At 39.5% G+C, this 13,969-nt stretch overlaps 1 protein-coding gene across 24 annotated transcripts in view; it reads left to right on the forward strand.

Moving 5' to 3' along the window:
- KIDINS220 (kinase D interacting substrate 220) overlaps positions 1-13,656 on the forward strand; it is a 96,254-nt gene extending 82,598 nt beyond the window's left edge. For 15 of the 24 annotated variants that reach the window (XM_043469400.1, XM_043469398.1, XM_043469403.1 and 12 more), the window contains 3 exons: positions 296-394; positions 1,900-2,133; positions 4,476-7,164. In XM_043469400.1, the coding sequence (XP_043325335.1) occupies positions 296-394; positions 1,900-2,133; positions 4,476-5,738 (1,596 nt within the window). In that variant the 3' untranslated portion in view covers positions 5,739-7,164. Of the gene's footprint in view, positions 1-295; positions 395-1,899; positions 2,134-4,000; positions 4,054-4,475; positions 7,165-8,883 lie in introns of those variants that run through there. The other 9 variants (XM_043469420.1, XM_043469418.1, XM_043469422.1 and 6 more) reach the window with 4 other exon arrangements.
- Positions 13,657-13,969: the final 313 nt, after the last annotated feature.

Genomic DNA, 13,969 nt, shown 5'->3' on the forward strand with positions numbered 1-13,969 from the left:
GAGGAGAAAAGTTAGCAGTTTTGTTATTGTACATGGCAGGGAAGGTAGTTTCGGAAATAATTGGGGTTAGCTCTGAGGTTGATCCTTGTGATTTATTTTACTTGAGCACCTGAAACGCTTGGGAAAGTATGGAGTGACTTATGTTGTCCAAATTCTGCTTGTTTACTAATTATTACGTGGGATGATAACCTTCTTTAGGTCAGTGTATTCTAGTCTGTAATATAAATGTGCTTTTTAATCACTGGAAATTCAGAATTTCTCACATTTTGTTTATCTTGTGTTTATTTTTATTCAGGCGAACATAAATGGCCGTGTGTTGGCTCAGTGTAACATTGATGAACTGAAGAAGGAAATGAATATGAATTTTGGAGACTGGCATCTTTTTAGAAGCACAGTAAGATATTTTTAATACTTGTAGATTTACAACATTTTATAAAAGAAGTGCCAGTAAGTACTGGTCTAAACTGCTATTTTCCTATATTTTTAAAAAACATTTAAGAATGACATTTTACAGTTGTGTGTAGGGCTCTTGTGTGTCCTCTTATGTAGAGTATATACAGCAGCACTTAGCAATATTTACTTTTGGTCATTTCACTTGGAAATATGGGAGAGGGGCCACTTGCCAATTCTCCATGCTTTCATTGACCAAGACACTCCTTGACCTCATTCAGTCAGGCTTCTGTAACCCTCTAGGCCTTGACCTTGGTATCTGTTCTCGTTGGGTCTGCATTGCCGAGTTGTAGCCAGAATTCTGTTAAGTCAGTTTAGAAAGAGCCTCACCCTTAATGTCTGATCACCTTCAGTATCTGATCAAATTCCTTATCCCCCCTGCCCCCCACCCCTGGTGATGTGCCAAACCCCTGGCCTGCCTCCAGCGTAAATCCTGTCAAGATGGTTCGGCCAAAAAACACCCCTTCCTGCCCTGGTACTGCTGAGGCTTCCTCTTTGCATCTTCCCATCCACTGACCCCCTCACTCCTGGGCTGTAAATGCCCATGTGTTCATGCTGCTTTTGGAATTGAGCCCAGTTCTGTCCTGAGGTCTCCTTGTCCCACTGCAGTAGCTCCTACTGCTTTAGCTGCCGTCCAGCTCTGCTGCTCACTGACACGCTCCAGTCGTGCTTCATCTTAATGTTATGTTACACTAGTAACGCAGTGGCCAAATTAGAGTGTCCTGCACGTATGATGATGGTCATCATTCCAGTCATCCTTTAGTATCTGGTGGGGGAGTGGTTCTGGGACCCCTGTGATTCCAAAGTCTTTGTATGCACAAGTCTTTTCTATAAAATGGCATGGTATTTCCACACTACACACATCCTCTTGTATACTTTAAATCACCTACAGATTACTTACAATATCTCATACAGTGTAAATGCTATGCAAATAGTTTTCAGTGCATGGCAAATTCAAGTGTTGATTTTTGGAACTTTCTGAAATCTTTTTTTCTGAATATTTTCAATCTGTGATTGGTTGATTCTGCAAATGCAAAACCACTGGATTCCGAGGGCCAGTTGTACTACCTTTAGTACAGATGGTCCTTGAACAATTTGGAGGTTAATCCACTGACAACTTGGAGTCAGCCATTTATATCCAGGGCTTCTCCACATCCGTGGATTCAGGCAGCCTTGGACCACGTAGTAAAAACTGCCATCTCCACTATCGAAAAACATCTGCAAGTATGCGGACCTGCACAGTTCACACCTGTGTCGTTCAAGGGTCAGTTGTATTGTTAATATGAAAGCTGAGCAGATATAGGACAAATTTATTTGAAATTCACTTACAGGAAGTTTGCTTTCTCATTTCCATCATAGTAACTTTGTGTTTAATTTTTTAAATAATTTCTAAAGCTTCTAAAAGGTGCTTTGTCTGCATGGATATTGATGACTTTGTTTACTGTTAAGATATTAGAAATGCGAAATGCAGAAAACCAGGTGGTCCCCGAAGACCCACGTTTACTGAGTGAAAACAGCAGCTCTGTTCCTCACGGTGAACCTGCTCGTCGCTCTGCGCACAGCGAGCTGCCCCACACCGAGCTCTCCAGTCAGGCTCCCTACACCCTGAACTTCAGCTTTGAAGAGCTGAACACGCTCGGCCTGGACGAAGGGGCTCCTCGCCACAGCAACCTAAGTTGGCAGGTATTTACTGGGATGCCATTATTTACATGAGCCAAAGAGGAAGGACAGGGTTGAATTAGCTGGGAATCTGTTGGTGCATTCAGATAGTCATTTAGAAACTCTTCAGTGAGTCCCCAGGTGAACAGGGTAGAGGGAGGCGGCCCTCTTCTCCAGGAGCTGTGTTCTTCTGGAGAGGACAGTCAACAAAACAGAGACAATAACATTATTTCCAAAGATAAGAATTGTGAAAACAGTAAAACAGAGTAATGGCATTGAGGTAGATAGGAACTGGGCTCTCTAGGTGGTTAGCTGAATTCATCCTTCACTTGCTATTTTCTTGTTCAATTCAGTAAGCACTGGCTTAAGATACATCTTCACAGATATTCATTTCCTTTTTATTATCTGATGTTAGACATGGAGGGGCTCTTTCTTTGGATGTTCTTAGAAGAGGGAGGACAGGCAAGGATCAGGATTAAAAACAAAAGTGAGAGAACATGAGAAGGAGAAAGGGGAGGACAAGAAGGAAAAACACTAGGAAAAGATCAGAGCAGGGCACAGAACAGAGGGAAGACAAGCAAGGGAGGAAAAACAGGAAGTACTTACAAAGAACTCTATGGAAAAGGAACTGTATTTAGAAAAAGCAGTGCCCATTAGGCCTGCTGTTTGTAAGGATATTGTGTTTGGTTTGGTTGTAAAAATATTTTGTTGTTGTTACCTTTTCTTACCTACTATAAATCTTATTTCTTTAAGTTGGGAAAGCATTTTATTACTGTGCATTAACTAAGATAAAAATTTCTATATTTTTCAGTAAATTGAGTCCACACTTGACCCTTTTATGTCTCTGTTTGAACAACAGCGATCCCTTTATTTTCCCTGGAATTTCTTTGAACGTTTCCTGAGAAATCCTCATCCTCCATACTTGGTGTTCCCACCATGCCCTGGCAGCTCTCCCAGCCTCCCTTCAGTACTGCCACTCTCATAAAACTTATTTCAAATCTTAGAACCCTTTTACACTCTTAAAAATTATTGAAGGACCCCTAAAGAGCTTTTGTTTATGTAAGTTTTATCTTTCAGTATTTGCCATATTAGAAATAAAAACTGAGAGAAACTTAAAAGTAAACCAGGTATCTTTTAAACTAATGTAAACCAACATAGATGACACTTTTATGAAAAATGACTATTTTTTGAGAATGAAACATATTTACTGAAAATGATAATTGTGTTACCAATCTTTCATGCCTTGCTTAATAGTAGTTAGCTAGATTCCCTTAGCTGGCATTCAGTCTCTTGGGAGGTCACACATGAGGGAACCTCTGGGGACTCCACTGTGCATTATTGTGAGAATGCAAGTGGAAAGGCAAAGGTCATCTTCATATGCTTAGGAAAACAGTTTGGCCCTTGTGGATCCCAGGGAGGGGTATAGAGACTGCACTTGGCGTGAGGGAGCGGCCTCGTCCGCTCAGTGCTCGCTGTATCTCAGGGAAGCTTCTTGGAGCTGGGTTAGTTCCCTCCTGTGCAAGGAAGACTCTGCCTTATTTCTGCTTTGTTTCAGCCTTGGCTCTTTCCTTTCTCAAACTTCCTTGATTCTTTTCTCTCCATTTCCTTCCTTTTCCCCCCAATCTTTACCTCTTACTCCTTGTGTATTACCTTCTCTGGGATATAAAGCAATTCTCATCCTATAACTTCACATTGGAGATCAAACGTCTAAAACTATTTTATTTCTCTGTTTACTTGGACTTGACTGTTGACCTCATGGCTTCCATTTCTATTCATTTGGATCCAATATTCATCTTCTCCATTGCACTCTATACTTTTGCTCTAAAATTTTTTGTTTTTGTTTTTTTTGCATTTTGAGTACATTTACTCTCTCTGAATTGGAATTTGACAGAAACTTCATGTTGTGCAAGTTGAGAAAGGTTCTTTTTAACATACGTTGAAGATGTGAGTATTTTGTTCTTGAGATCCTATCTTAACTGTCATTTTCTTTCTCTTTTCTAAGAGGCACTTTTATATTTTATCAATGAAGGTGACTTTTGCCTTAAATAAATTTAAAAGTTTGAAATTATAAAAACAAGTCCTAAGGTGGTTAATATAACCTTAAATTATACTTTTAAATATTAACAGTAAACTAATTTTATTAAAATTTATATAAAGCTTTCTAATAACACTAAAATTACTCATAAGTTCACAGCTTTGTTAAACTGTGTTATACAGAATTCTTTTAAAAGAATTTGGTATTTTTAACGACTTTAACAATTCTTACTGTCCATATATATATATTTCCTAAGCTCATGTTTATTTTGCCTTTTTTTGGTTTGTTTGAATTCTTAAATTATTATTATTATTTTTTTTTGTCTTCACAGTCACAAACTCGCAGAACCCCAAGTCTTTCCAGTCTCACTTCCCAGGATTCCAGTATTGAAATTTCAAAGCTTACTGATAAGGTGCAGGCTGAGTATAGAGACGCTTATAGAGAGTACATTGCTCAGATGTCTCAGTTAGAAGGGGGCACAGGTTCCACAACCATGAGTGGCAGGTCTTCTCCACACAGCACGTATTACATGGGTCAGAGTTCATCTGGGGGTTCCATTCACTCTAGTCTAGAACCCGAGAAAGGGAAGGATAGTGAACCAAAGCAAGATGATACACGGAAGTCATTTCTGATGAAGAGGGGAGATGTTATAGATTATTCCTCATCAGGAGTTTCCACCAATGATGCCTCACCCCTGGATCCTATTACCGAAGAAGATGAAAAATCCGATCAGTCAGGCAGTAAGCTTCTCCCAGGCAAGAAGTCCTCAGAAAGGTCAAGTCTCTTCCAGACAGACCTGAAGCTGAAGGGAGGTGGACTGCGCTATCAGAAACTCCCAAGTGATGAAGATGAGTCCGGGACAGAAGAGTCAGACAACACTCCACTGCTCAAAGATGACAAAGACAAGAAAGCTGAAGGGAAAGCAGAGAGAACGTTGAAGTCTCCAGAGCACAGTGCAGAGCCCATTCGAACCTTCATCAAGGCCAAAGAGTACTTGTCAGACGCCCTCCTTGACAAAAAGGACTCCTCTGACTCGGGAGTGAGGTCCAATGAGAGCTCGCCCAACCACTCCCTTCACAATGAGGCGGCAGATGACTCCCAGCTTGAAAAGGCCAACCTCATAGAGCTTGAAGATGACCCCCACAGCGGAAGACGGGGAGTCCCGCACAGCCTGAGTGGCCTGCCAGATCCCCTCGTAGCCCGGATGTCCATCTGCTCTGAGGACAAGAAGAGCCCTTCCGAATGCAGCTTGATAGCCAGCAGCCCCGAGGAAAACTGGCCAGCATGCCACAAAGCCTACAACCTGAATCGCACCCCCAGCACTGTGACCCTAAACAACAACAGTGCCCCAGCTAACAGAGCCAACCAGAATTCCGATGAGACGGAGGGGCTGAGGGAGATGCCCCAAGTCCTCCTGAGGTCAGGCTCCAGTTCCCACTCCACCGCTCTGCAGAATGAGAACCTGAAGAGCATGGCGCACAAGCGAGGCCAGCGTTCGAGCTACACGAGGCTCTCAAAGGATTCTTCAGAGCTCCATGCAGTAGCCTCCTCTGATAGCACAGGCTTTGGAGAAGAAAGAGAGAGCATTCTTTAAGAAGAACAAGCACAAGTAGAATAGCATTACTGTGCCCCTGTGACAGGACTGACCTGAGTTTTTAGTGACTCCATCTGTGCATGTTATTTTTGTCCATTTCACTCACAAAACCTTCACGGATGAGAAGATCTTGGGTAAAAGAGACACAGCAGAGGCAAGTGTGAGAAAGCCTGGCTCATCTGTCAGCCCCATTGTCTTTGTACTTAGAAGTATAAAATCCCACTATTGTTATGACACCTTTCATCGGCATACAGCTGCAAGACAAGATCTGAGTATACAGATAGGTTAGAGAGTTTATTAAATATAAACTGAATTTGCCAACAAAAGTAACAAGCTAGAGATTCCTTTTGAGGAACATTCATTCACTAAATATTTGAGGGAAGACATGATGCTGAGTGAACCAGAAGCACATTTTGCTCTTAAGGGGTGATAAGTCATGGAATAGCCTCTAGAGACTAAAAGTTAATGCTCTGTAAGTTGAGAACTGTGTTCTATATAACAGATTGCTTATCAAAGAGTTTAAAAATTGTAAGTAGAAAATATAAAGAGGGCTTTAAAAGTTGATAAAAGAGTGAGTCAACAGTGTCCAGAGTAGAGCCCCAGAAACTGGGCCCTTGTGAGCTGCTAGTAGGTTGGCCCGTGGGGTGGGGGGCATCACCTCCCTATGACCTAGATGCCCTTCTTTCTAAATCAGCAGACCTGTACCTAAATCAGCATGTGAATTCTGGGGGAGGATCATAAGAAATACTTCTAGAAAAAAGTTTAAAGACAAAGCAAGGGTAAAAAGATGACTCTCGTGTGACTTTTCATTTACTGATAGTGGAGTTAAGAGAATGGTCCCATTGAAGTGTGGTGTGGACTGGAGATGCCCCCTGCCATCATGTGTTGACATCTTTTTGGCCTTTTTAACATAACGTATCCATGTAGCACAATAATCTTCAGTCACAAATAGGATTGTAGATATTGAGATCCTAGATGAGCAGTTACCTAAATATGGTGTTACATTTTTGACATTTTCAACTTAACTGGATTTTTATTGACATGCTGAATGGTTTATTTGACCAGTTGTTGCATTAAAAAGTTGCCTCTTGTGGGTTTCGTTGCATTGCTGTTTGAGTGTAATCTAACATTTCCATGAAGCGTTTATTTTGCATGACCTTAACAAATGTTTTAATCAATTAAAAAAGAAGGCAGAATGTTGTTGACGTTCTGTGTTGAAATGTTAACATTTTAGTATTTATAGTGTTTATTAGTTTGCAATATTGTGTAATCAGCAGTTATTTCAGGGGCAATATTTTGTTCCTTTTCAGGTGAGTAGATACAGCTTAATATCATTGTAGTGTATTCTTTATTCTGTTTGTGAAGTTAATACAAGAGTATTAAGTGTACAAATAGATTTAGAACATAATAAAAAAATTGCATGCTATTCTGAGTCATGAATTTTTATTCACTGCAGTGATGATTCACATTTTGATTAAAAATAAAAAAGTAATTTGTGTGTTTGTTTTGTCAGAGGTCTAAAGTTCGTTGAAGACGTTCAGGTTCACGTAGCAGTCACGCAGCTGGCAGGAGTGTCCTGAGTGACTCTCCCTGGTCTTTTGGAGTGCATGGCTGTTAGGTCCAGCGTCTGAATGGTGCTTTTGTGAAGCATAGCGCCCAAGCTCAGCTCTGTACCGTGCGTTTCTGTAACCACAAGAAGTGGGTTTTCCAGATCCTGGGAGGATGTCAGTTTAACTTGTTGCATGAGCATCCTGGAAAAATTTGCTTTTTCACAGTGCTTTGGAAATTGACAAACCAGATGGGTTATTGAGTCGCACCATCATCTCTTCGAGTCTGTGTGTGTGTGTGTGTGTGTGTGTGTGTGTGTGTGTATGTATGTATTTGTATCTATTTATAACCTGTAGCCCAGCCTGACTCTCACATATGCAAAACTTTGCTGTAAACTGGGTGAAAAATGACAGAAAAGAATCAGTGCTCTAAATTTGCCAGTCCCTTAAGAGTCTGCCTCAGTTAGCGTCTTGCCGTGTTTTGTAAACTGTTTTACCTTTGCTTTAAGCCACAGATAGTTTTGTCCACATAGCTAATGTTAAGGCAGATTCATTGACCACAGACGTGTGGGGTAGTACCTGTGAGAATGGCCTTTCTGTCGGAGAGACTGGAAAAGAACTGATACTCTCCCAGTTGATACAGCTTTCATGATGCTGGGTGTTTAAGGATCAGCTCTCAAATTTGGGGAAACTTAAAATTCCTAACAACCATTTTCAATATTAACATGAAAACTTGTTTTTGTCTTGTATTTTATTTAGGCAAGTTTTACACAGCCGTCAGAATAAGTTAATTGCCTAGTCAAATAATTTTAGAAACTTACTTGCTAAAATTCTTAAATTGAGAACTCTTTAGATCACCTGCATGCTGTAGTTCTGAGTGAAATATATTTGTAATCATGATTTTTTTTCCCTTACAAATACTAAGTATTAGAAAATATTTGTGAATGAAATTAAATCCCTTATCCTTCTGGCTAAAATACTAAATTTAAAAGGTTTTAAGATTACATAATTTTTGGCTATACCAGGAATTCTCAGCCTGTTTAGAAGTATCCTAGGTTAAAAAATCCCTGAGTTCCTGGTTAACTCTTGAGTAAAATCAACACAGCTACCAGGAAAGGAGAACCAGAGGGTACTGTCCCCTCAACTTTATGGAGTGACATTGAGAAAATAAGCTGGTAAAAGAAAGGAGCTGTGAAATTAACTTCTTTATACTTGAGACTGAATATATCTAGGCTCCCTCACTGCTTGCCCTTCTGGAATTATGCTGACACTTGGCAGAAGGGAAGGAACAGCCGATGGGACTTTTTTGCTTGGGGTAGGGGTTGGGGGGTGACCAGCCTGGGTGGGCTACCTGAAATGATTGCATTTTTGATTTCCAGGTTCTGGTGCCCCTAACCCTTCCCTAACTCCGAATTCTAAGCATAGGCCATAATTTTGTAAATGAATTGGGAAACATAAATTACTCTAAATTGAGAGCCTCCCCTTGGATGGTCTTTTAATGGCTCATCACTTCAGAGAGGTTGAGAATCCTTGGTTGAGACTGATTAACTAGAAGGCGAATTTAAAATCTTACATATCTTAAACCCTTTCATGTCTAGGAAGAAAATGCTGCCTTTGAGATAGATAGATCTTCCGAGGGATCCGGTTTAAGCTAAGGTATGTAAAAAATGAGTTTTCAAGATCATCAGTTTTAAACCACCACTGAAACAGTTCTTACCAAGAAGAGAATTAATATTCTTACCACTTTAAAAAGAATTAGGGTTAAAAGTAAGACATAGCTAAAACAGTTGGTAGAAATCAACAACCACTGTCACCGACATGGTCAGAGACTTTTAAGTAGAATGGTAAAGCACAGCCTTGGTTAACGCCATGCTGCTGTGCCCTGCTCTGGGGGTGAGAGGTTTCTTAAAAGAGCAAGAGCTCTTTGACCAGGTCTGGCTGACTCTGTGGTGAGCTCTGACTCTCCAGTTAGTGAGGCATTAGAAAATAAGGAATTTATAGGCATAAGTGGATCCATCAAGAAAGGCAAACAATGATTTCCAGACTATTAGTAGAACGGCGACTCAAAGTCAGTAAAACAGTGTGTGGTTTGACCTCCCTGAAGTGAGAACCAACCCAAACTGGCCAGAACTGTGAATTACAATGATACTGTATAAGAAAAGCAGTGGGACTGTCTTGGGGTCCACAGAATGTTCTGACAATGTTTATACATGGTGATCAGCTTGTTTATAGAGACTACAGTTAGGTCCTTCATTTCCTGAGGTTAATATGCTTTGTGTAATGTTACTTCCCGCCTGCCTATGCAGGAGACGTAAGAGATGCGGGTTTGATCCCTGGGTCAGGAAGATCTGGAGAAGGGCAAGGCAACCACTCCAGTATTCTTGCCTGGAGAATCCCAATGACAGAGGAGCCTGGCGGGCTACAGCCCATAGGGTTGCGGAGAGTTGGACACAACTGAAGTGACTTAGCATGTACAGTGTTCTTTACACCAGTGACATATAATATGAGCCCTTTCTTAGTTTTGCCCGGATTTAACAAAACACAAAGCAATCTTATCAAATGATTATTAGAACTTGAATAAAATTTTACTTTAAAAAAACATTGAACTCCATGCTCCCTGTTACTCAAATTGAGTTGCTTGAAATAAGATCATCTTGATTACCCACCATCGTTCTCTTGATTTTAACATGTGTTTTATACTTATTTGCCTCATTTTCTTTCAAGGCAACAGGGGCTCTAGATCTTAGTACCCTGCTCATAGACCATTCCTTCTGACAATTCGGTTACCTTCTCACAGTTGTTGGCTCCTCACCAAATACAAGGGGGTAAAGAAGAGACCACCTACTACTCAGTGATCCTGCTTCCGGTTGGTTGGAGAAGAGAGATTTGTCACTTCTGCCAGTTTTCTTTGTTCCACATAGTTGTAAAATTTGAATTCATTTTAATGAAGTGTTTCTTTTAGAAAATTTTAGGTAAAAGCCTGAATGTATAGCAAAATGCATGTAAATAAACTCCTATATAACTTGGCATTTCTTATATCATCTTCTTGGTCAAGTGTCTAATAAAAAGTTAGACTGTTGCTTTCAAAATTACCATAGTTCCTGACACTTGCACTCTTTAGTTGTGCTTCAGAGAATTTATAGACTGTATATTGTTATACTTAATGCAAATTAAACTTTTTATTTTTAAAGAATTTATTTTCTTTTTGAGTTCTTTGTGTTTTTCCCGTTTTACCTGAGTTTTACCTGAGTTCACTATTTTGTGTCTGAAGTTTTTTTTTTGTTGTTGTTGTCATGTGTTCATCCATTTTACCATAAAACACTCCTTAGAGTATTAGAATGGGAAAGAACCTCAAGAATGCCTGGATTTCAGATAGCCAGGGGACACACAGTCAGTACTTCATAAGGGAGTGAATAAGGAATACCTGAACTAGGAGAGTTTGCCCACAAATCCTAAAAATACTGAATTTGAATGCCTTCAGACAGTATGTTTATGCTGTAGTTCCTTACAGACCTTGCCCTCCCCTCCATTCAATACAATGAATGGTGTTGTCATTTTAATAATATTAAGTTCTCCCCCACTTCCCTATCACCTTATACCACCTGCTACCTGTCTGACTGTATAAACTTTTCTGTTTATGACTGGGAATTTTTCAGGACATGATATCATACATTGCTAAAAACTCTCAGGGAAGAAGACCCACGGCCCATCTTGATGAATGTTGTCATGGTAAAGTGCCAGGCAGTCTGCTCTGTGTGGATGTATTTTAGCCTCCATGTGCCTTAGCCTTTTGTCTAGTCCTTTGTGGAGATGCCCGTCTTATAAATTAATTACAGAATCAAAATGGTTCAGTTCGACATTTTACTTCAGGATACTGAAGATATTTTTACGTATATCTTTGCAACAATGAGCATGTTTTCCCTGAGCCCAAGTTGCCCATGTCGTTACAGTGGGGGTAGATAACATCAAGACCATCCCCCACCCCAAATCTGATACCTAGGTTTACCCTTTCTCCAGCTCAAATTTTAAATGCTTTTGTTTCCCCCTGGTAGGGACAGTTATTATTTTCATTGACTACTGCTCATTGCTGTCTCTCATTCCTTATCTCAGGCTCACCACTCTGATAAATTTGAACTAGAATACATAAATTATACTGGGGTTCTGTGCTGAATGTTTTATATTTGAGTGGGCCATTTTGTGTGGATTGAAAATTTCTTTATTAAGGTAGGCTAACCACTGTTCCAACCACCTCAAAATCTCATGGACTTAATACATTTGAGGTTTGTTGATTGTTCCTGTAACAGTTCAGTGTTCCCTAAGTTGACAAAGATTCAGGAGCCCAGGCTTCTTCACTTTGTGGCTCCACCAGCTTCCAAGGCTGAATCCAGGGTCCTTTGCCCCATCTTCTGTGTTCTGTTGATACAAGGGGAGGAGAGAGGGGCGAGGCCCACACAAGGGAAGTTTATATCGTCCAGGTATGGAAGTAGTGTTTGAACATTCCACTGGCCTTCCTAGGCCCCTGGTTGTGCTGAGCTGCAAGGGTGGCTGCGGAATTAGGTGAACTGTATGCCCTGGAGGAGGAGCGAGTGTTTTGGTAGCTCATGGGCATCTTCCCACGTAGATACCTGACATGGATGTTCCGGATTCAACACTGTGTCGCATCTTGTTTTCAACTTCAGTCACAGTATTTTTTTTTTAAGGCATCTCTTAATTTTTGCTTTGTATGCAGTTTTCATGCTGGTAAGGAAGTCTATTAAAATCGTAACACCTAGCCTGGAAGATTGTAGGATTTTAAGGTAATTTTCAACTGGTTATTTCCATACATCTGAGGAACTTTGCAAGTTTCTAATATTGAGCAGGCTGCAGGGAGAATTAAGCAAGGTTAAGAATGAAAAGAATCAAGTTTCACAATTTCTCTAGAATCCTTTTTTATCCAAAGACTCAGACCATCCATAATCTTCCTGATTCTTAAAATTTGATTACAGAGCAAGACTCTGTTGCAAGAATCTATCCTTTCAACATGCTTCCTCCTGGAAGAGCGGCAACTGGACCTGGTTGCTTCTCCTTGTGCCAGGCAGATGTGGCAGGACGTGGTCCTGGGAGGCCCCTGCTCCCAGCACAGGGACTGGGTGTTAAACAGAAGCTGAACTTCTGTTAGTGGGCACTCCCATCTGAGAAATGCAGCTCCCACACTTAGAAAGCAGTGCGAAAATAAGACTTTATGTTTACCATTTTGTTTTTAAACAGATTGGTCTGCAATCTAACTCTGTTGACCACTTTCCAGTTTTTTTGTTTTTTCCTATTGGTATTTCATCAATTTCAAGGTACAGTTTTTCACACCTTGACTTTTCTGAAATATCTTCCATAACACCAATGGGAACATTAATGTTCCCATTTTTCCTTCAGTGTTTCCTAAACTAGTGACACATCCCACAGTTGATGGAGTCTTGTTTGGATTGATGAGACAAGATATTATTTTATGCTGTGGTCACGGTGAATTGTATCTTTAGCGATAGTAATGGACTAGTGATGGTTTATAGTCAACTGATCCCCCAAATTGAACATTTGATGTTGAATATTTGTTTTATCAGTTGTTAGTTCTGTATTAATTTTGGATAGTTACACATTTATTGTAATTTAAAAGTTTACATTTATTGAACACATATTCCTCATATTGCTCTATAATCTCTATATGTACACAAACTAATCTCCACAACTTCATGAATTAATTACTGTTATCCTCAATTGACAGACTGAAAAACTGAGTAATTTCCCAAGGTCATACAGCTTCTAAGTGGCAGAGCTAGGGTTCAAGCCCAGGCAGTGGACTTCAGAAGGCCCACTCTTATATTACATTTATCTGCATTGTTCTTTAGCTAATTGGGGATGAGTCAATTTTTATACTTCTCTCAAGATAACACTTCAACTATAACTTAATTTGCTGTACCATTACCATTGTCTACTTGTTTTAAAATAGGGTTTGGGGTTTACGAAAAAGTCTTTTTAAAAAATCTATAGCCATGTAAATTACATATATAAGGAAAATTTTTTTTTTAAACATCAAACATCTTTATTCCTACTAGTTATTTTGGAAAATGTTTAATTTTTGGTTTAAAAATCTTTAACTTTTCTTTTTTTTTAACATGCTTTACCCCATTATTCATGGATTAGACCATCACATTAAAGTTGTACATAGTGCTGGATATATTAATTTTATTTGCAGTCTTGTTATATGACTTTCATATAGTTGCTCTTCTATATGCCTATTGTCAGTATTCTGTGTTAGATTGCAATCTTAAATACCACTATATGTATTTTTCTTTATATTCTATTATTAAAAGTACTAATACCTAATAAATGTTAATAGATAAGTAATGTATATATTGCCTATCTAAAAAAATCATTACTGCAGCAGTTTTTTTTTTTTTTTTTAATGATTCTGGTCGCTGTCTCCTAAGAAGAAAAGAAAATAGGCAAGATGAGACTTTCTGTCTTTCTTAATGTCAGCGAGTCACTAAAGGCAAGAAACCAATAGACACATCAATAATTGTGGATTGAGGTGTTGGTGGGTGACAATTTAGTTTTATATAATTACCTGCCTAATAATCTAAGTGCTTATTCAAGCCAGATACTGTTATAGGCATTTCACATGGATTAACTCATTAAATCCTAACAAGTATATGC

This window comes from Cervus canadensis, chromosome 5 (assembly GCF_019320065.1).
Source record: "Cervus canadensis isolate Bull #8, Minnesota chromosome 5, ASM1932006v1, whole genome shotgun sequence".
Lineage (NCBI taxonomy): Eukaryota > Metazoa > Chordata > Mammalia > Artiodactyla > Cervidae > Cervus > Cervus canadensis.